The sequence below is a fragment of the Loxodonta africana genome, chromosome 2 (genome assembly GCF_030014295.1).
Source record: "Loxodonta africana isolate mLoxAfr1 chromosome 2, mLoxAfr1.hap2, whole genome shotgun sequence".
In the NCBI taxonomy this organism is placed as follows: Eukaryota; Metazoa; Chordata; class Mammalia; order Proboscidea; family Elephantidae; genus Loxodonta; species Loxodonta africana.
In genome coordinates, this window is record NC_087343.1 from 210,437,505 (window position 1) to 210,461,199 (window position 23,695).

Genomic DNA, 23,695 nt, shown 5'->3' on the forward strand with positions numbered 1-23,695 from the left:
ATTGAATATACGATTTCCAAATCAGGGTAACATTTCAACTAGTGTCAGAAATGTTCCAAAGATTAAACAAACTCCCAAAATTTTTACACAAAATCTTATCAGCATCATTGCCATGGGAAAAAAAAGGGCGGGAACAGAACTGATAAACAAATTTGTGGTCAAGCAGGATTTTCATACAGCATTATCTTGTAAAACAATTAAAATAATTACTGATTTACCCTAAACATAGTTCCCAGTCTGACCTTTGGAATCTGTTTCCCCAAACTAACCGAATTCTTCAAAAGAACACAGGGCAGGTTACAGAGGGTCCCCAAAGGCATGTCATACTATCCTTAAACAGCCTCTAGTCAGACCCTGGAGTGCCTGCATCTCGAAACAGGCTGCACACAGAAAAATTTCCAAAAGAACCCAATATCTAAAGGCAAACAACTTGGCTAAACTGCTTACTAAGCTATTGTTTAATGTGAAGGTGATTCCAGTGAACCAGTTCCTACAAGGTTCAAAAAGGACACCTAAGGGCAGATGACCCCAACTCCCAGGAAAGCCAGAAATCTGGATTCCAGGAGGATTAAAACTCTTGTCACAAGTATATGAATGTGCTCTGCTTTAGCTTATAATATTTCCAAGGCAGGCGATACATGAGGCCAGTGGTGCCAAGAGGGCTGGCAGGCTGACTCAGGCAGCTCTCTCTCCTTTAGGCTCAGAAACATGCAGGCCTGCAGCAGCAGGAGGCACAGTGCACAGTCCCCAGACCTGGGCCAGAGAAGGTGGTTGTATCTTCAGGTAATGTTGCAGCGTCTTCTGCTTTGGTACATAAAACTTTCAGTGGCACATTGTTCCTGGCCACCTTCTGTGTGACAACCAGCTTCATTCGTTTAATAGTTATGGGGCACCTATTTTGTGTTAGGTCCAGAGCTTCCCCATTAAGCCTCTGTGTGGCTCAAGTGTTTGGAAACTGTGTAAGCCCAAATGTTTTCCTCCCTATCATCATGAAAATGATGTCCTGAGTGCCAGGAAAACGACAATAATATACCAGACACCGCAACAAGTAATTTACAGCCTTAGGCTTGTATGCAAGTAACACGTATCCCCAACTTCAGATAAGAAACCAAGTCCCAGAGAAATTAGGTACTTTCCCCATCATTCCACAACTATTAAAGACAAAAGACAAGATGCAAGTCAGACTGGTAAACTCATATTCTCACTCACTCAACTCCCTCCCAGGACAGAAGGGATAGGGGGATCCTGACTTTGCCCACAGCAGCCATCCGGAGATGGGAGCCTGGACCATCAGACAGTCATAACCTCTCTGGTTTACATCCAGTGTTCACACGATAAAGTGAAGGCCCCAGCTCTGAGGCACAGGGTCCCCTCCCACCCCCAGGCTGGCACTATCAGGTGTGTGTATGTAGCTCACAGCTCTTCCAGGGGCCACAACTCTTCCTGGGCTTCCCCTGATTGGAGCAGTTGGGAGCCAGTTGACTAAAACACTGAGGACTTAAGTTGTCATGAGAGAATTTGGTAAGACAAAATCAACTAAGCATTTAATATGCTTTTCTGAAGTTATACACAGGATTAACATGCAAGGACAGATTCAGATAGATTCTTCATCTGACCAAGTAGTAAGCTTTATTTATACAGCAACTCACAGATTAAGCTTCCCCAAATATTTCTTCATCTGATCCTGCTTGTAAAGTAGAAAAAGGAGGCATTATCTCATTGTACAGGAATTTTCTATTGCAAGGCATAGAGGTTAATTAGCCAGTCATACAGCATAACAAGTAGAGTCAACTGGTTAATGTAAGCTTTTTGATTACCACAGCACTGCCTAAGTTTGTTCCTGTTTGCTTCCGCAGTGGCTATGGGCGGCTCCCCTGGCATCACCTTGACAACATATTCAAGACCTGAGTACCAAATGGACCTCTTCAGGATGCCAGAAACAGCCCTCGGCCTTTCGGTTTCTGCCAACATGTTGTCAGTAAAACAGCTGGCCGTCCGCCGAGGGGCTGCTCTGGGGGCAGCATCAGCCACACTGATCCTGGGGCTTGTTGTCAGGGTCCTGACCACCAGTCACTAGCAAGGCAGCTTGGACTGCCCCCACCACACACACGGGTCTGCCAATGTGTGGACACTGAGGACAGCTCCTCATAAGAGCTTCAGGACACATGAGGGCATCTGAACTGCAGACTGACAATTCTCTTGTGGTCAAGCTGCTTTCTTCTTCTGACTCGGATTGCTCTTTAGAAGATACCAGCCAAGTGAAGAGTGAAAAAATCCTGAGTGCCACTATTATTCAATAATGTAAATGGCTTCAAATTGGAGATGTCAAATAAAAAGATACTACAATAATCACTGTTGTATAAAAAGTACTTATTTCTGAGGCAGTCTGCTGCCCAAATCTGTTCTCAGACTCTTTGCGAAGCTCTGGAAAAGCGGCCAGTGGGCCTGTCCAGGCAACCCAGTTCACCACAACCCCCTCGCTGGCTCCCCCAATCCCCCCTTCAGCAAATACAGGTGCTGTCAACTGCTGAATGTAGATTCTTCTTCAGGGATCCCGTTGAACCTTCCCTCCAGTTCTCTCCTTACCACCAGTATTTTCACTTACACAGCTCTGGGAAACACTTGTTTCTTACCACATTTTTTCTTATAGTAGTTACTAAATATAAACAAGGGCAGCAAAAACAAGATCTTTCTCCCACATAGCCCTGGAATGGAATTCAATGCCGATTCAAATTCTAGGATGCTTTCTTTGAGGCCTGGGGCTGGTTAACATCTTAGGGTTCAATGGTGAATGCAGGTCATGCCCTGCCATCAAAAGTGGAAGGCAGTCTACCTTCATTGCTGCTCTCTTCAACATCTTTAGCTATAAACACAAGGCCAATGGAAGGGATAAAAAAGGATGCACAGAGCATAAATCCCTGCTTTGAAGATTCAACATGCTATAAATTCAGTTACTCGGTGTTTTCAGTGTCCCGTACTTATTTGTGAGACAAATGCCTTAGTGAGCTTCTAGCAACCAAACAAAATAACTAGGTACAGCGCACAGAAAAGTAATCACTGAAGAGAAAATCTGGACTCCGTGGTATTGTCTCCCCACGTGCGCGCTAAGGAAATGGTAGTGTCATGGAAAGTTAACAGGTGTTGAGGAAAGGGGTTCCATGGTCAAATAGCAACACACACTAAATGCTTCAGAGATTCTATAGGACTTGGATCTTTTGATATGCTGATGTGCTTTACAAATCCCTGCTATACAGGAATAGCTGTGGGACCATTCTTTGTGTAAAATTTTGTGGGTTAATGTTCTATGAATATGCTTTCAGAAGCCCGTTTTAGATTAGTGAATGAGGACAGGAGGATACAGTTGGAAAAGTATATTCACTATAGCTTTTTTTTTTTTTTTTAAACAAATCACATAAAGAAAGCTTGAGAAAATCTTCTTAGCTAAGGATTTAAATTAAGAAAGCATGCCTTAAAGTTGCCAAATACTACTTTTGATGGTTAAGAGCAAAAAACATACGTAGTTGGAAACAGTTTATGATCTGATTTAGAAAATAATATTGGAGTCATTATTCCCTGTCCCTGAGCATACAGAATGTAATCCAGCTGGAGCTGGACTCACAAGGACTCCCAAGGACACATCAACTGGGCCCCGAGGTATAAAGGCAATAGATAGAACAATCTTGGAAAATGTCTTTTAGGAAAACTTTCACATAAGCCAGAACACAAAAGACTTTCCACTCTTATCTTTTTCTATTAACATTTAGTGAATAGAAATTTGTTGGACCAATGAAGACCCTCCTGACTGTCATCTGTACCAATCATTGTTAAGAAACACAATTCAAAATGTAGGATGACAGTTTCTACCCAATCTGTGAAAAGGTGAAGCTTTCAATGGTTTTGTGCATTTGTAATGTTAATATATACTGATGACTATGTAACCTTCCTTGGACTTGGGCAGACATGGCTATGGCAGCATGCTTGCCCGTTTTCCCACTTTTGTCTGTTCTGTAATTTCCTTGGACTCGGACAGACAAGGCTGTGGTAGCATGCCCGTCCATTTTCCCATTCTTGCTTACTCTGTAATACTTCCTTGGACTCAGGCAGACGAAGCTCTGACAACATCCTTTGACCGCTTCCCACTTCTATCTTTTTGAATATACGTTGAATAAAACTTTCCTTTTACTGTACTAAACTTGGAAATGTCTTTTCCCCTACAACAGATTGAAGAATCAGGGCATAACTGAGGTTCCACGCCAAGAATGCTACGTTTAGTAGCATTTGCCAATTCTTTCAAATACAATGTACTTATTCTGAAGGAGAATGTACTAGTAACCATGCCAAAAATTTAGTTTAATCATGAATTATAATGTACAATTTATATACTAAATGAAAGTTTCATACTGAAATTTTGCCTAAGATATTTTAATGTTCTCCCTTTTGGATTGTTACAGCCACAGTTTAGTCAGTCTCTTCCTAAACTGGGCAAGTGATTAACTCCTAATACTTCCTACTGTGATAACGATGAACATAACATACTTTTGATAGCCTTCATGGAACAAATTCATTCAACAAATTTGGTTATACATTCTATAAAATGAATTATATTCTCTCATTGAGTGGGCTGAGTTTGCTTGCAAATGCAGAGGGGTAGCAAGGTGGAGTCAGAAGCACATGTCCTGGATTGAATTGTGTCCCCCAAAAATGTGTACCATGATTCCCAGTATTGTGTGGCTGTCCTCCATTTTGTGATTGTAATTTTATGTTAAAGAGGATTAGGGTGGGATTGTAACACCCTTAGCGAGGTCATGTTCCTGGTCCAATGTAAAGGGAGTTTCCCTGGGGTGTGGCCTGCACCAACTTTTATCTCTCATGAGATGAAGAAAGGGAAGCCAGCAGAGAGACGGGGGACCTCATACCACCAAGAAAGCAGTACGGAGAGCAGAGTGCGTCCTTGGACCCGGGGTCTCTGCTCAAAGAAGCTCCTAGTCCTGGGGAACATTGATGAGAAGGCCAACAGAGAAACAAAGCCTTCCCCTGGAGCTGATGCCCTGAATTTGGAACTTCAGCCTACGTTACTGTGAAGAAATAAATTTCTCTTTGTTAAAGCCATCCACTTGTGCTATTTCTGTTACAGCAGCACTAGATGACTAAGATAGCGCGATACTGCCCCGAGGAAAGGGCTGGGTTCCACATGCCCAATTCTTTTTAGTACTTTCCCAACTTGGCTGAAATGCTTCAGGTCTTGGCCACATCAGGCTCTGCATAAGGGTAACTTCTACTTTGCTTGGGAGATACTCTGGCTTTACATTTGCAGGTCCTATTACTGTGTTCTCTATCCCCTTCAGTATGGTCAACTGCTATAGCTCACAGTTATTCCTGAGCCCTGGTGGTGCAGTAGTTAAGCACTGCTAACTGAAAAGTCAGCGGTTCAAACCCACTGCGGGAGAAAGATGTGGCAGTCTGCTTCCTTCCATAAAGATTACAGCCTTGGAAACCCTATGAGGAGGTTCTACTCTGTCCTATAGGGTCACTATGAGTCGGAATCAACTTGACAGCAATGGGTCATGGTTATTCTCCAAACTTCTCCAACTGATCCACCACCTGCCCCATGAGACCTTCAAGCCCCAAAGTCCTGAATATCCAAGGCCTCTTTTCTGTGAGAGGAAATGGTTTCCCCACTTTAAGTTCTGCAGGATGAATTTATTCCAAAAGGGATCTATCTGAAGCTTTAAAAGATGAAATTTACTTGCACTGTGCTACAGAAGTAGGAAACTCAGAGATCTGTCCTTGAAGATCTGCTAACTTGCCACTTTAGGGTCCTGAGAGTATACAAACATTTTCATAAGTCCTTTTATTACAGCATTTAAAAAATGCCAGTTAGTTTTGATAATATGTGGAATTCTACAACTCCAAAGCCATAAGAATGACAGACGATACTTGCATGAAATTGGCAAGTGTCTTCTAGGAAGCCCAAGATTTACAAGATACTTTGAGTGACATTAGTTACCAAAAGCACTTGTGGACAACTACAACACAGAATTCCACAAACCACACACAACTCAGGATGAAGAATGGATATGAAAGGATACAGACTACATGTCAGATGGCACACCTAAGCAGAGGGTCAACTTCGGGAGGCCAGGTGCTCAAGGCCCAGTGGATGAGAGGCCACCCACGTGCAGTTCTACTGCCTCAAACCTCAAGAAGCGCTCTAGCCTCACCTCTTTGGAGTGCTGATAATCCTAAGCAGTGCTGAGAAAACCAGCCTCCATACCTTACTGGGTAACACAACCCTGAAAAGCTTCCCTGAGTGATCGCCGCCGCAGCAGCAGGGGCAGCAGGTAGGGTGTCCCATGAACTGGAGTGAAGTCACTGAACAGTCCTGCAACTTCCTTACACTCCCAAACAGTCTGGGTTTAGCCTAACACATTCTCCTCCTGTACCCCAAAGGTTTAAGATTTGAGTAAGCACAATCTAGAATAGGTGCTGCTGGGTACCCTTACTTTTGGGGGATGTTGGGATTTGGCTGAAATGGCAAATTTTATTAATCATTAGTGGCAGTGATTTTTAGGTTTAAACACATTGCGCTTGCATATTCATTCTTACTATTTTTAGCAGAATTTTAAAATTATTGGTTCATTAGCCATTTAATAGAAGGAATCATTCTGAAGCAGCAAGCCGGTGGTTGAACAGGATCATTCTTCAGTGGTATTCAGCCTAGAGAGGAGAAAGGGATCCAGGTTACTCTACCAGGTTAAAAACCCACCCAACCAGTCGTGGAACATGCACTTAATACTGGGACTCTAACAAATACCTCCTGTCTTTAGAGACTTTAAATGTATTTTGTTAAAAAAGGCCTATGTATCCCTAAGAAATCAGTGAGGTTTGGGCTGAAGATAAAGGCCTATGTCCTCTCTCCAACAGCAGCAGCAGCAGCAGCAAAACGGGTGGTGATGGAAGCTAGATCCTGCCTGGTATCAGAGACAGGAGTTGAAAAACTCATTTACTTTCCTACCACTGTAACTAGGAAGCTGAAGTCTGCACAAAATCTGAAAAGTGGGAACAATTTTATTTCTAAAACTCACAAGCAGTATTGAATTTAATCCCCACCTATGGAGGCTGAAGAGGTGCTACTGAACCTCAAAGTTCAAATGTGATATTTAACTTTCTAAGACCTAATGGCATAATGGTTAAGTGCTACGGCTGCCGACCAAAGAGTCGGCAGTTCGAATCCGCCAGGCACTCCTCAGAAACTCTATGGGACAGTTCTACTCTGCCCTACAGGGTCGCTATGAGTCGGAATCAACTCGACAGCACTGGGTTTCTGGGTTCAATGACATTCATCAACTTGAACATCTCGGATTTTTCAGCCTTCTTAAATCCATACCCCTATGGTGTAGCTTATATTAAGTTTACTGAAACTTTACTTTGTGCACTTACATCTTTAAAAAAATGCACGCACGGTGAGCTTTTCCGAACTCCTCTCCCTGAGCCTGATACGCTCCCTTTAGATTGGTAATCGCTGCTTCTGACTTTCCATTTTAAAATGTTCCAAATCTATTCTAATTCTAGTAAAGCCAAAGAATAAAATCAAATCCAAGCATATTCTAAAATCAGTAAACTCTTAATTGCAGAAAGGCAATTTCAGAAAAACATCTGCAATTATAACAAAGACTCCTCGTAAAATACGCAATATTGTCTCAGAGTCATTTACCTAAAACGAAAGATGATTTAATAAAAGGAGGATATAAGCTCAAAGAGAAAAGCAAAGAAGCACAAAGTGAAAAAGAAAGCCAAATCTTTAGTTCCAGACCGAACCCCCCAAAATAGGCGCAGCTAACACAACAGCTAACAGTCACAAGAACTGAGACAGCTGGAGTTGAAAGTGGCCTCATGAGCAAGCTAGGCCTAAGAAAGGGTTTGGAAAAGGCTTTGCCCACGGTCACTTTCAAGTCAGTATCAGAACCAGTGATCAAAGTCAGATTTTCTTATTCCCAGCTACATGTTTTTACACACTGCTGCTTTTCTAGAACCTAAAAGAGAGGAGACCAGTCTGCCAAACCCTCCTGTGAACTCTGAACAGGCTCACTGTCCGGCCCCAGCCTGTCTGATGTGGTGCAACTGCCCCTGGGGGCCTTCCTGGGAATACGGCAAGCCTGGGAGCACAGACTCACCCCAGTTCTCCAGCTTTTCCACGAGGCTGAGGAATTCTACCCCAATCAGGAAGCTGCATATCAGGCTGGAGGAAGGATGTCTTGGGAAAAGAGCAAGGTCGATAGACAGCAGAACCAAGCACACCTCCAGCCACATTCACAGCCTCAGAAAGATACAGAAGTTGAAATCCCTAACCCACTAAGTCTTGATGGACTAAGTTTGCTACCATGAATTGCAAAGTCAAACTTTTTTTAAACAAAACAAACAAAAAATGACCTGGATATTTTCAGAAGATATTCTCAAATTGTGTACAAAAAAGAAAAAGAGGTCAGGGTCAAAATGATACTTCCTCCAAAGGAGCTGAGTGGATATAGCAGGGTGAGGGGGCTCACTATCATGGCTGTCCTTTTTCCAGAAATGGTTTATCTTCCAGCTAAGTCATTGCCTCTACATATTTCTCTTAGATTTCCAGCAAAGCTCCCTTCTATTAAAATTTGTGACTAAGTTGAATTTTAACACTCTGATACTCTGGGCCAAAGTCCAAAATGTTTGGAGATAAACATTCTCTTTTATTAACCCCTAAGGCCTCCAACTGTAGCAGAACAAGTAACTGAAAGAAAACATATCCCAACTGGGCCCCTTACATATAGAAAGAAAACAAGGAATTCCTACCTCTCTCTTTACAGAGATGGGTTTTGAAATCTGCAGTTCACCACTGTTTACTGGACCAACGCAGTCTGTGAACTACCAGAAAAATCAACAGGGCCCTTCTCCTCAGCGCAGCTTGGTATTTCTGAGAAAACCCAAATGATTTCAAATGCAACTGATATCGTCAGTTCTACCAAATTGTGACAGAATCAATATTATATCACCACCAAGGCTGTGATATTGTGAGATAATCCAATCTCCTTTCATATTAAAAAAAAAATACAAATATAAACACAGTTATTCCAATAAATGCCGGATTCTTGTCTCTTTTCCCAAATGTTGTCAACAGTTTCAACCTCCTCACTAGGCATCTGAGGGCTCGAAGAACACAGTTCAATTTGTTCCCCATTCCATCTTAACTTTCATTATCATGGATTTTCTCATTCCTCTGAAGGGTACACAAACTGCTTTAGAAAGGTAGCTGTCACAGGGGCCTCTTTGTAAGCCCATCGCTATTAACAACTACTCACCCAAGACAAACTTCATCTGGTAGTCAACTCTGGAGGAAAAACATTCCAGCCCCATAAATATTCCTCACCAAAATTGCTTCACCACCATTACCCTCTGCCACACAACAAGCCCCTCCACTTCTAGGGCATGCTAATTTCATGCATACTCAAGAACAAAACTGAAACTACAACGACAGAGCAATAACAAAAGATCAGAGGATTAGCAAACTTAGAATTCTGCAAGCAAGCTCTACAATGTTTTAAACTTAGGCCAGAGGTCTGCAAACTTTTTCTACATGTATTTTAGGCTTTGTGGGTCATCTAGTCTCTGTTCTACGTACACAATTCAGCCATCACAGCATGAGAGCAGCCACAGACAATAAGTAATGGATGGGAGTAGCTGTGATCCCATAAAACTTTATTTATAAAAACAGGTAGTTGGCCAGCAACCTTAACAGTTAATATTAGAGGTATAGTTCATTTATGAAAGTAGAAGCACTCCCAAGGCAGGAGAAAAAAATACACGTGGCAGCCATTCAGACCAACACCTCATGAGTACTGGAGACTTACCTTGAGGAGCACAGCTGCTATAATACCCAGGAGAGTAAGCATCAGAAGACCGAGTTTTCCTTTGTTGAACCGTTTCAAAATGAAAAATTTTGCCCAATTCACTTTTGACTGGCTGTTGGGAGGATATCTGAGTTTGTTAAAAACTTCTCTCTTTAAACTTTTTAATAAACAGGAACGTTGATGAGAGAAAGTATCAAAACTATGTTTTCCATGATAAGCTCCTATCCCACTTGAACCTGAAATCAAGGGGAACAGACAAAAAGGCTTCACTGTAGGTATGACAAGAGTCCCTAGGTGCTGCAAACCGTTTACATAGTTGGCTGCCAACTGAAAGGGTGGAGGCTCGAATTCACCCAGAGGTGCCTCAGAAGAAAGACCTGGCGATCTACTTCCCAAAAGCTGGCCAGTGAAAACTGTACAGAGCACAGTTCTACTCTGACACGCATGAGGTCACCATAAGTCAGAGTCAATTCCATAGCAACTGTTTTTTTGGTAGGGATGCCACAAGTGCTGAGCGTGGTCCTTTTCAACACTGACCAAGAAAATCTACATGTACTCCCTGCTGCCTGGGATGCTCCCGTTTACCTTCTCTGGCAGTAGAAGTACCTCTTTTCAGGAACTCCTTTCCAGATCCTGTGGAGGGTAGGTGGCTATAGGGTAAGGCTATTCAGCTATATGCATCCCCTCCTAATGGAGTCAGTTTTGCTCTCCCTCAAAGCATGCTGGAGATGGATTCAGATGGACTCGGGCTAAGGCACAAGGCAGGGAGTGGTGTGACTGGGCAGCTGGCCAAAGCTAAGGAACACCTTAGCAACAAGAAGAAAAACATTTGGTCCTGGACATGAAGTCCCTGGGAACACTGGCTGTCCAAGGATATGGGAGAAAAACAATGAGCCTTGGCCCCAGCTGGAACGGTACATAAACCTGTGCTCTTGCTAGGTGGCTGCAGAGCGTCAAACTGGTCCAGCCACCACCCGGGGCCACAGTTCCGTAAGTAAGCTTCCCAATAAACCATATGTCATGACTGCTGGTTCTGGAGTCTTTCTTCAGTATCTTGGAGACGTGGCTGACCTTGGGTCCAGGTGCCACTCGGCTGTTACACAACAGTGGCAAACCCAGTGTGTGAGCGCAGGTCGGTCTGACTCTAAATGCTATGTGTGTTCTTGTACCACCATTCCATGCAGCTGTATTTACCCATGGCCCTGCTCATCCACTTGCTTCCTCTAATCCAAAAAACTCATTGGCATCAAGTGGATCCCGACTCATAGTGTCCCTACAGGACAGAGAAGAACTGTCCCACAGGGATTCCAAGGCTGTAATCTTTACAGAAGCAGACTTCCCTATCTTTCTCCCATGGAGCAGCTGGTGGGCCCCTAGAAAGCAAAGGAGACCAGCATGACAGGGTTATGAAGCCAGGAGATAATAAGCAAGTGTAAATCTCTGCACTCTTAAAAAGCCAAGTTCTATAACAGTTTTCCTTTTCCTACTTTGCTATGTGTACAGTAGACCGGGAAGAGAAAAGGAGAGAAGCAGAGAGAACAGCATGTGGACAGCAGAGGATGAGCCCAGGCACTCAGAGGCCAGTGAGCAGTTTGCCAGGCCAGGCTGCAGTGTGTATGTCATCAGCGGTCAGGTGATGCCTGAGGCTGCAGGAAGGGACAGTTTAGGTGGCAGGTGTGGTATATGAAAACGACCAAGGGCAAAGCCCTGAGAATCTCTGACCTTTAGGGAGGGTAGACGAGGAGGAGTGGACCAAAGATACGATGGCCAAGAAAGAAAACAAAAAACATGTGTAAACAGCTGAAGGAAGGGGGCCAAGATGGCTCACTAGGTAGAAGCTACCTCGGATCCCTCTTGCAACAAAGTCTCGGAAAAACAAGTGAACCAATCACATACATGACAATCTACGAACCCTGACCAAGAAACACAGATATAAAGAGTTGACCTGAGTGACAGAGACTGAGAACAAACAACCACAGGGAAGCAGCGGCTGTTTTCGGAGCCTGGAGCCAGCGTCCTAGTCAGAAAACCCTGGCACCGGACTTTGGACCGGACACAGTGGAGCTGAGCATGGCATCCTGTGATGGCGCAAATACGGGACGCAGCCCTACCCCCCAGAATTGACTTCGGGGGAAGCCCAGCCAGTGCACGCAGGCATCGCAGCGACTCGGCTGACAGGAGGAGACGTGACCAGGAGGCAGCGACAGGGTTTGGAGCCGGGAGTGCGGCGTCCCAGCCGGGAAACCTTGGCGCTGGGCTTTGGACTGGGAGCGGAGGAACTAACCACGGCTTCTGAGACAGCATGGGCATGGGACGCAGGCCTGACCCTCGGGGGCAATCTCTACCCAGCCAGTGCACAGGGTCGACATGCCCCTCGGGAATCTCAGATAAAACAGTTACCCCAAGCAATGTAAGAAACGTTGTCTATATTCCGGTGTGCTGCTCTCTCTTATTTATCTGAACCCTCCCCTCCCCGTCCCAGGCAGCTTCATTAACATTGGAATTTCCTGAGCCAGAGAGTGAACTACACCGCGGTTTTTTTTTCTTGGTCTTTTCCTAACCCATTCTCCTGGCCTGAGAGAAGCAGCTCAAAAAACCCAGGGACGAAAAATCCTTCCCGAATTGCACTAAAAACACAGAACCAGCTCCAGCCAAGCATATGTGATCCACAGTCTTGGGCTTTCATCCCTAAAGGGAACAAGGTGGCTATTATAATGCAAAGGTATTTCTGATAGGGATCTGACTGTAACTGTTTTAGCAGATTACTGGAAAGACAAGTTTCCCAGGTCTGACATCTCTGCATATTCAACAGAGCCCTCACTGACCCACAACAGGGAACTGAGGGATGAAGCTCCCCCCAGACCACCTAGCCTCCGGCCTTAGGGGTCTAAGGAGGGTGACACCTACCAATCTGTAGAGGTACTTGCATAGGGGGCCTAAGGTACAGCTGCAGAGCCCACTCACCAAAGTGCTTTAGGAATAGAGACACACCTACCTCACTGGAACTTGGGGGAAGCCTGTCAGCATCCTGCCCTCCCTGGAGCGTGACCCCCTACTGCTACTAGAATCTGGTGCACACAACTATCACCACTGCTTCTCAAGGGGAATAGGTGACGGTCTGCACCACACACTTGGTAACCCAAAATCAGATTCTACTCAAGAATAGTGTATGTACTCTTAGGCTTATATATCTGGTAACAGCCCAAACCAGCTGGTAATAGGACATAACTGATTCAAGGGCTACAACAATCAAGACAGCACAATCTAGTAGCCCATCTATGTATATTGAAAGAAAACAAACCAAGATAAGACTCAGTGAGTAAATACAGAATAAATCACTACAATATCTTAGAGATGGCTCGGAGACTGCAGTCAATATCAAACCACATTAAGAAGCACACCATGATTGCTTCTACAACTCCCCAAATTAAAGAAACAAAATCTTTCCCAAATGAAGATACAATCCTGGAATTTCCAGATACAGAATATAAAAAACTAATTTACAGAATGCTTCAAGACATCAGGGATGACATCAGAAATGAAATAAGACAATCTACAGAAAAAGCCAAGGAACACACTGGTAAAGCAGTTGAAGAACTCAAAAAGATGATTCAAGAACATAGTGGAAAAATTAATAAGTTGCAAGGATCCATAGAGAGACAGCATGCAGAAATCCAAAAGATTAACAATAAAATTACAGAATTAGACAACCCAATAGGAAGTCAAGGAGCAGACTCCAGCAGTTGGAACGCAGAGTGGGAAATCTGGAGGACCAGGGAATTCACACCAGTACACCTGAAAAAAATCAGATAAAAGAATTAAAAAAAATTAAGAAACCCTAAGAATCATGTGGGATTCAAAAAGAATAACTTGCATGTGATTGGAGTCCCAGAACAGGGAGGGATATCAGAAAACACAGAGAGAATACTTGAAGATCTCTTGGCAAAAAACTTCCCTGACATCATGAAAGATGAAAGGATATCTATCCAAGATGCTCATCGAACCCCATTTAAGATTGATCCAAAAAGAAAATCACCAAGACATATTATCATCAAACTTGCCAAAACCTAAGATAAAGACAAAACTTTAAAAGCAGCCAGGGATAAAAGAAAGGTCTCCTACAAAGGAGAATCAATAAAAATAAGTTCAGACTACTCAGCAGAAACCATGCAGTCAAGAAGGCAATGGGATGACATATATAGAGCACTGAAGGAGAAAACTGCCAGCCAAGGATCATATATCCAGCAAAACTCTCTAAAATATGAAGGCGAAATTAAAACATTTACAGATAAACACAAGCTTAGAGAATTTGCAAAAACCAAACCAAAGCTACCAGAAATACTAAAGGAAATTGGTCAGAAAACCAATAATATCAGATACCAGCACAACACAAGGTCACAGAACAGAACATCCTGATATGAACTCAAATAGGAAAATCACAAAAACAAATTAAGATTAATTTTAAAAAGAAAAAAACGCTCAAAACAGGGAATCATTGAAGTCAATATGTAAAAGATCACAATAATCAAAAAGAGGGACTAAATACAGGTGGCATAGAACTGCCATATTGAGGGGGATACAAGGCAATATAGGACAGTACAAGTTAGGTTTTTACTTAGAAAAATAGGGGTAAATATTAAGGTAACCACAAAGAGGTATAACAACTCCGTAACTGAAAATAAAAACCAAGAAAAACGTAACGACTCAGCAAACATAAAGTCAAATACTATGAAAATGAGGAACACACAATTTACAAAGAAAAACATCTCGGCACAAAAAAGTAAGTCGAAAAATGAAATTGTCAACGACACACATAAAAAGGCATCAAAATGACGGCACTAAACACATACTTACCTATAATTAGGCTGAATGGAAATGGACTAAACGCACCAATAAAGACACAGAGAGTCTCAGACTGGATAAAGAAACACGATCCGTCTATATGCTGCCTACAAGAGACACTTAGACTTAGAGACAGAAACAAACTAAAACTCAAAGGATGGAAAAAAATATATCAAGCAAACAATATGCAAAAAAGAGCAGGAGTAGCAATATTAATTTCTGACAAGTTAAATCCACCACAAAGGATAAAGAAGGACACTACATAATGATTAAAGGGACAATTGACCACGAAGATATACCCATATTAAATACTTATGCACCCAATGACAGAACTGCAAGATACATAAAACAAATTTTAACAGAACTGTAAAGTGAGATAGACACTTCCACAATCATAGTAGGAGACTTCTACACACCACTTTCGGAGAAGGACAGGACTTCCAGTAAGAAGCTCAATAGAGACACGGAAGACCTAATTGCTACAATCAACGAACTTGACCTCACTGACTTATACAGAACACTCCACCCAACAGCTGCAAAGCATTCTTTTTTTTCTAGTCCACAGAACATTCTCTAGAATAGACCACATATTAGGTCATAAAACAAACCTCTGCAGAATCCAAAACATCGAAAGATTACAAAGCATCTTCTCAGACCACACGGCCATAAAAGTGGAAATCAATAACAGAAAAATCAGGGAAAAGAAATCAAATACTTGGAAACTGAACAATACCCTGCTCAAAAAAGACTGGGTTATAGAAGACACTAAGGAGGGAATAAAGAAATTCTTAGAATGCAACGAGAATGAAAACACTTCCTATCAAAGCCTCTGGGACACAGCAAAAGCAGTGCTCAGAGGTCAATTTATATCGATAAATGCACACATATAAAAAGAAGAAAGGGCCAAAATCAGAGAACTGTCCCGACAACTTGAACAAATAGAAAGTGAGCAACAAAAGAATCTATCAGGCACCAGAAGAAAATAAATAATAAAAATTAGAGCTGAACTAAATGAATTAGAGAACAGAAAAACAATTCAAAGAATTAACAAAGCCAAAAGCTGGTTCCTTGAAAAAATTAACAAAATTGATAAACCATTGGCCAGACTGACTAAAGAAATACAGGAAAGGAAACAAATAACCCGAATACGAAACGAGATGGGCCACATCACAACAGACCCAAAGGAAATTAAAGGAATCAGATCAGACTATTACGAAAAATGGCACTCTAACAAATTTGCAAACCTAGAAGAAATGGATGAATACCTAGAAAAACACTACCTATCTAAACTAACACAATCAGAAGTGGAACAACTAAATAGACCCATAACAAAAAAAGAGATTGAAATGGTAATCAAAAAACTCCCCCCCAAAAAAAAGCCCTGGCCCGGATGGCTTTACTACAGAGTTCTACCAAACTTTCAGAGAAGAGTTAACACCACTACTACTAAAGGTATTTCAAAGCATAGAAAATGACGGAATACTACCCAACTCATTCTATGAAGCAGCCATATCCCTGATACCAAAACCAGGTAAAGACATCACAAAAAAAGAAAATTATAGACCTATATCCCTCATGAACATAGATGCAAAAATCCTCAACAAAATTCTAGCCAATAGAATTCAACAACATATCAAAAAAATAATCCACCACGACCAAGTATTAGAAAAACCATTAATGTAATCCACCATATAAACAAAAGACAAAAACCACATGATCATATCAATTGATGCAGAAAAGGCATTTGACAAAGTCCAACACCCATTTATGATAAAAACTCTCACCAAAATAGGAATTGAAGGAAAATTCCTCAACATAATAAAGGGCATCTATACAAAGCCAACAGCCATCATCACTCTAAATGGAGAGCCTGAAAGCATTTCCCTTGAGAACGGGAATCAGACAAGGATGCCCTTTATCACTACTCTTATTCAACATTGTGCTAGAGGTCCTAGCCAGAGCAATTAGGCTAGACAAAGAAATAAAGGGCATCCGGATTGGCAAAGTGGAAGTAAAATTATCTCTATTTGCAGATGACATGATCTTATACACAGAAAACCCTAAGGAATCCTCCAGAAAACTACTGAAACTAATAGAAGAGTTTGGCAGAGTCTCAGGTTATAAGATAAGCATACAAAAATCACTTGGATTCCTCTACATCAACAAAAAGAACATCAAAGAGGAAATAACCAAATCAATACCATTCACAGTAGCCTCCAAGAAGATAAAATAAAACTAGGAATAAATCTTACCAAAGATGTAAAAGACCTATACAAAGAAAACTACAAAGTACTACTGCAAGAAACTAAAAAAGACCTACTTAAGTGGAAAAACATACCTTGCTCATGGATAGAAAGACTTAACATAGTAAAAATGTATATTCTACCAAAAGCCATCTATACATACAATGGACTTCCGATCCAAATTCCAATGACATTTTTTAATGTGATGGAGAAACAAATCACCAACTTCATATGGAAGGGAAAGAAGCCTCGGATAAGTAAAGCATTACTGAAAAAGAAGAAGAAAGTGGGAGGCCTCACTCTACGTGATTTTAGAATCTATTATACAGCCACAGTAGTCAAAACAGCCTGGTAACTGGTACAACAACAGGCACATAGACCAATGGAACAGAATTGAGAACTCAGATATAAATCCATCCACATATGAGCAGCTGATATTTGACAAAGGCCCAGTGTCAGTTAATTGGGGAAAAGATAGTCTTTTTAACAAATGATGCTGGCCTAACTGGATATCCATTTACAAAAAAATGAAACAGGACCCATACCTCACACCATGCACAAAAACTAACTCCAAGTGGATCAAAGACCTAAACATAAAGACTAAAACGATAAAGATCATGGAAGAAAAAATAGGGACAACGTTAGGAGCCCTAATACAAGGCATAAACAGAATACAAAACATTACCAAAAATGACGAAGAGAAACCAGATAACTGGGAGCTCCTAAAAATCAAACACCTGTGCTCATCTAAAGACTTCACCAAAAGACTAAAAAGACCACCTACAGCTTGGGAAAGAATTTTCAGCTAGGACAGCTCTGACCAGCGCCTGATCTCTAAAATCTATATGATTCTGTTAAAACTCAACCACAAAAAGACAAACAACCCAATCAAGAAGTGGGCAAAGGATATGAGCAAGCACTTCACTAAAGAAGATATTCAGGCAGCTAACAGATACATGAGAAAATGCTCTCGATCAATAGCCATTAGAGAAATGCAAATTAAAACTACGATAAGATTCCATCTCACTCCAAGAAAAAAAAATAAGGCTGGCATTAATCCAAAAAACACAAAATATTAAATGTTGGAGGAGCTGCGGAGAGACTGGAACTCTTATACACTGCTGGTGGGAATGTAAAATGGTACAACCACTTTGGAAATCTATCTGGAGTTTTCTTAAAAAGTTAGAAATAGAACTACCATACAACCCAGAAATCCCACTCCTCGGAATATACCCTAGAGAAATAAGAGCCTTCACACAAACAGATATATGCACACCCATGCTTATTGCAGCTCTGTTTACAATAGCAAAAACCTGGAAGCCACCAAGGTGTCCATCAACGGATGAATGGTTAAATAAATTGTGGTATATTCACACGATGGAATACTACACATCGATAAAGAACAGTGACGAATCTGTAAAACATTTCATAACATGGAGGAACCTGGAAGGCATTATGCTGAGTGAAATTAGTCAGAGGCAAAAGGACAAATATTGTATAAGACCACTATTATAAGATCTTGAGAAATAGTATAAACTGAGAAGAACACATACTTTGTGGTTACGAGACGGGGAGGGAGGGAGGGTGGGAGAGGGTTATTTACTGATTGGTTAGTAGATAAGAACTACTTTAGGTGAAGGGAAGGGCAATACTCAATACACTGAAGGTCAGCTCAACTGGACTGGACCAAAAGCAAAGAAGTTTCTGGGATAAACTGAATGCTTCAAAGGTCAGCGGAGCAAGGGTGGGGGTTTGGGGACTATGGCTTAAGGGGACTTTCTAAGTCAATTGGCAAAATCATACTATTATGAAAACATTCTGCATCCCACTTTGAAGTGTGGCATCTGGGGTCTTAAATGCTAACAAGCAGCCATCTAAGATGCATCAATTGGTCTCAACCCACCTGGATCAAAGGAGAATGAAGAACACCATGGTCACATGATAACTATGAGCCCAAGAGACAGAAAGGGCCACATGAACCAGAGACTTACATCATCCTGAGACCAGAAGAACTAGATGGTGCCCGGCCACAACCGATGACTGCCCTGACAGGGAACACAAGAGAGAACCCCTGAGGGAACAGGAGAATAGTGGGATGCAGACCCCAAATTCTCATAAAAAGACCAGACTTAATGGTCTGACTGAGACTAGAGGAATCCTGGCCGTCATGGTCCCCAAACCTTCTGTTGACCCAGGACAGGAACCATTCCCGAAGACAACTCATCAGACATGGAAGGGACTGGACAATGGGTTGGAGAGAGATGCTGATGAAGAGTGAGCTACTTGTATCAGGTGGACACTTGAGACTGTGTTGGCATCTCTTGTCTGGAGGGGAGATGGGAGGGTAGAGAGGGTTAGAAACTGGCAAAATTGTCATGAGAGACTGGAAGGGCTGACTCATTAGAGGGAGAGTAAGTGGGAGTATGGAGTAAGGTGTATATAAGCTTATATGTGACAGTCTGACTTGATTTGTAAACGTTCACTTAAAGCTCAATAAAATTAAAAAAAAAAATAAGCTGAAGGAAGAGTAAGTTTCAAGAAAGTGCCCATTCACAGATAAATGGGTAAGCAAAATTATCCATACAATGGAATATTAACCATAAAGAGAAATGAAGTTCTGATACATACTACGATATGGATGAACCTAAAACCCACATATCCAACCACATTACTTGGCATATAATAAGCATATACTAAATTCTAGCTATAAAGCTAACTATAACTATAGTAATTAACACTGTGGTACTACTCATCCAGGAGGGAAAAAACCCAGGAAGATCAATGAAACCAAACAGAAAACTCAAAGAATGATCCAAGTTGGGTTCTTATTGAGTATAGTTTATAATAGTTGGAGCCCTGGTGACACAGTGGTTAAGAGCTCAGCTGCTAACCAAAAGGTTGGCAGTTCAAGTCCACCAGCTGCTCCTTGGAAACCCTATGGGTTACATGAGTCAGGATTCACTTGACAGGAATATATATATATACATATATTTGGAAACCCTGGTGAGGTAGTGGTTAGGTGCTACAGCTGCTAATCAAAGGGTTGGCAGTTTGAAGCCACCAGGTGCTCCATGGAAACTCTATGGAGCAGTTCTACTCTGCCCTATACGGTTGCTATGAGTTGCAATTGACTAGATGGCAATGGGTTTGGGGTTTTTTTTGGTTCATAGTTTATGATAAAGCTAATACTTCAAATCAACTTTAAAAAGAATAATTAGAAGGCGGGGCCAAGATGGCAGACTAGGTGGACGCTACCGCAGATCCCTCTTGCAACAAAGACTCGGAAAAACAGGGGAATCGATCACATACATAACCATCTACGAACTCTGAACAACAAGCACAGACTTAGAGACGGAAAACGAACAAATATGGGCAGACAGCAAACGTTTTCAGAACTAGAAGCCAGCGTACCAGGCAGGTGACCTTCGGAGACCGATCTGGGGCAGAGCCCAGGGGGGCAGACGGCACAGACGGGGGGCCCAGCCCTTCCCACCCGAAACCATCCCAGGAGGAAGTCTAGCTGGTTGGCGTGGGCGGCGTAGTGGCGCAGCCGGAGGGAGAAGCACCCGGGAGGCAGTGACTGATCTTGGAGGGGGAGAGCAGCGTCCCAGCCAGGGAGCCGTCCCGCCGGGAGTTTGGAGGGAAGCGGGCAGGGCGCGAGCGGGGGGGAGGGTCAGCTATATTTCCCTAAAGCGACCCCGGGGCGGGGCCCGCACGTTCGTGCGGGAGGACGCCCACCAAGTCCGCGCGTGTGGCGCGGTGCACCGGAGGGAGAAGTCCCCGGGAGGAAGTGACAGGTCTCGGAGCGGGGAAAGCAGCGTCCCAGCCGGGGAGATGTCCCAATGTGATTTGGGCGCGCGTGCGGACGGGGCGTGAGCGCGGGGTCCAATTATATTCTCCTGAATAGACCCTGGGGGCGGGCCCACCCGTTCGTGCGGGAGACGCCCACCCAGTTCGCGCAAGCGAGTGGTGCTGCGCACCGGAGGGAGAAGTCCCCAGGAGGAAATGACTGGTCTCGGAGTGGGGAAAGCAGCGTCCCAGCCGGGGAACCGTCCCGCCCGGATTTTGGTGGACGGGGGTGGAGCGTGAATGCGGTGATCAGCACTATATTCTGTGGTGCTACACTCCTAGCTCTCTGATCCCTCCCCCACCCTCCCCAGGCGGCTCCATTAACATCCGAATACCCGGAGCCAGAGGAAGAATTCAGATAGGGATCTGACTGCATTTTTTTTTAGCTGATTACCTGGAAGATCTAGTTTCCCAGTGATGGCTCGGAGACAGCAGTCCATATCAAACCACATAAAGAAACAGACCATGACAGCTTCTCCAACCCCCCAAACAAAAGAATCAAAATTGTTCCCAAATGAAGATACAATCCTGGAATTATCAGATACGGAATATAAAAAACTAATTTACAGAATGCTTAAAGATATCACAAATGAAATTAGGATAAATGCAGAAAAAGCCAAGGAACACACTGATAAAACTGTTGAAGAACTCAAAAAGATTATTCAAGAACATAGTGGAAAAATTAATAAGTTGCAAGAATCCATAGACAGCATGTAGAAATCCAAAAGATTAACAATAAAATTACAGAATTTGACAACGCAATGGAAAGTCAGAGGAGCAGACTCGAGCAATTAGAATGTAGACTAGGACTTCTGGAGGACCAGGGAATCAACACCAACATAGCTGAAAAAAAAACAGATAAAAGAATTTAAAAAAATGAAGAAACCCTAAGAATCATATGGGACTCTATCAAGAAGGATAACTTGCGAGTGATTGGAGTCCCAGAACAGGGAGGGATATCAGAAAACACAGAGAAAATAGTTGAAGAACTCCTGACACAAAACTTCCCTGACATCACGAAAGACGAAAGGATATCTATCCAAGATGCTCATCGAACCCCATTTAAGATTGATCCAAAAAGAAAAACACCAAGACATATTATCATCAAACTTGCCAAAACCAAAGACAAACAGAAAATTTTAAAAGCAGCCAGGGAGAAAAGAAAGGTTTCCTTCAAGGGAGAATCAATAAGAATAAGTTCAGACTACTCAGCAGAAACCATGCAGGCAAGAAGGGAATGGGACAACGTATACAGAGCACTGAACGAGAAAAACTGCCAACCAAGGATCATATATCCAGCAAAACTCTCTCTGAAATATGAAGGAGAAATTAAGATATTTACAGATAAACACAAGTTTAGAGAACTTGCAAAAACTAAACCAAGACTGCAAGAAATGCTAAAGGAGATTGTTTGGCCTGATGACCAATAATATCAGGTACCAGCACAATACAAGGTCACAAAACAGAACGTCCTGATATCAACGCAACTCAAATAGGGAAAAGCACAAAAACAAACAAATTAAGACTAATTCTAAAAAATAAATAAATAAACAAAATAATACACATAACAGGAAATCATGGAAATCAATAGATAAACAATCACAATAATCAAAAAGAGGGACTAAATATAGGAGGCATTAAACTGCCAGATGGAGAGTGATACAAGGCGATATAGAAGGTTACAAGTTAGGATTTTACTTAGAAAAATAGGGGTAAATAATAAGGTAACCACAAAAAGGAATATCAATTCGATAACTCAAGAAAAAAGCCAAGAAAAACGTAACGACTCAACAAACACAAAGTTAAACATTATGAAAATGAGGAGCTCACAAGCTACTAAGAAAAACGTCTCAGCACAAAAAAGCATGTGGAAAAATGAAATGGCCAACAAAACACATGAAAAGGCATTAAAATGACAGCACTAAAAACTTATTTATCTATAATTACGCTGAATGTAAATGGACTAAATGCACCAATAAAGAGACAGAGAGTCACGGACTGGATAAAGAAACACGATCCATCTATATGCTGCCTACAAGAGACACACCTTAGACTTAGAGACACAAACAAACTAAAACTCAAAGGATGGAAAAAATATATCAAGCAAACAATAAGCAAAAAAGAAGAGGAGTAGCAATATTAATTTCTGACAAAATAGACTTTAGACTTAAATCCGCCACAAAGGATAAAGAAGGACACTATATAATGATAAAAGGGACAATTGATCAGGAAGACATAACCATATTAAATATTTACGCACCTAATGACAGGGCTGCAAGATACATAAATCAAATTTTAACAGAATTGAAAAGTGAGATAGACACCTCCACATTTATAGTAGGAGACTTCAACACACCACTTTCGGAGAAGGACAGGACATCCAGTAAGAAGCTCAATAGAGACACAGAAGACCTACTTACAACAATCAACCAACTTGACCTCATTGACTTATACGGAACTCTCCACCCAACTGCTTCAAAATATACTTTTTTTTCTAGCGCACATGGAACATTCTCTAGAATAGACCACATATTAGGTCATAAAACAAATCTTTGCAGAATCCAAAACATCGAAATATTACAAAGCATCTTCTCAGACCACAAGGCAATGAAGCTAGAAATCAATAACAGAAAAAACTAGGGAAAAGAAATCAAATCCTTGGAAAGTGAACAATACCCTCCTGAAAAAAGACTGGGTTATAGAAGACATCAAGGAGGGAATGAGGAAATTCTTAGAAAGCAACGAGAATGAAAATACTTCCTATCAAAACCTCTGGGACACAGCAAAAGCAGTGCTCAGAGGTCAATTTATATCGATAAATGCACACATACAAAAAGAAGAAAGAGCCAAAATCAGACAACTGTCCCGACAACTTGAACA

The 23,695-nt window shown here is 42.1% G+C and overlaps 2 protein-coding genes across 4 annotated transcripts in view; one reads left to right on the plus strand and one right to left on the minus strand.

The window, feature by feature from the left end:
* Window positions 1–2,209, plus strand: part of SLC47A2 (solute carrier family 47 member 2) — a 38,123-nt gene extending 35,914 nt beyond the window's left edge. The window contains exons 16-17 of the mRNA XM_064279356.1: window positions 699–783; window positions 1,857–2,209. Coding sequence (XP_064135426.1) covers window positions 699–783; window positions 1,857–2,077 — 306 coding nt within the window. The 3' untranslated portion in view covers window positions 2,078–2,209. The remainder of the gene's footprint in view (window positions 1–698; window positions 784–1,856) is intronic.
* Window positions 2,210–3,326: 1,117 nt separating this feature from the next.
* Window positions 3,327–23,695, minus strand: part of ALDH3A2 (aldehyde dehydrogenase 3 family member A2) — a 47,536-nt gene continuing 27,167 nt past the window's right edge. The window contains exons 9-11 of one of the 3 annotated variants that reach the window (XM_003420694.4): window positions 9,882–10,117; window positions 8,827–8,947; window positions 3,327–6,717 (exon numbers count right to left, since the gene is read on the minus strand). In XM_003420694.4, coding sequence (XP_003420742.1) covers window positions 8,864–8,947; window positions 9,882–10,117 — 320 coding nt within the window. In that variant the 3' untranslated portion in view covers window positions 3,327–6,717; window positions 8,827–8,863. The remainder of the gene's footprint in view (window positions 6,718–8,826; window positions 8,948–9,881; window positions 10,118–23,695) is intronic. The other 2 variants (XM_010600244.3, XM_010600245.3) reach the window with 2 other exon arrangements.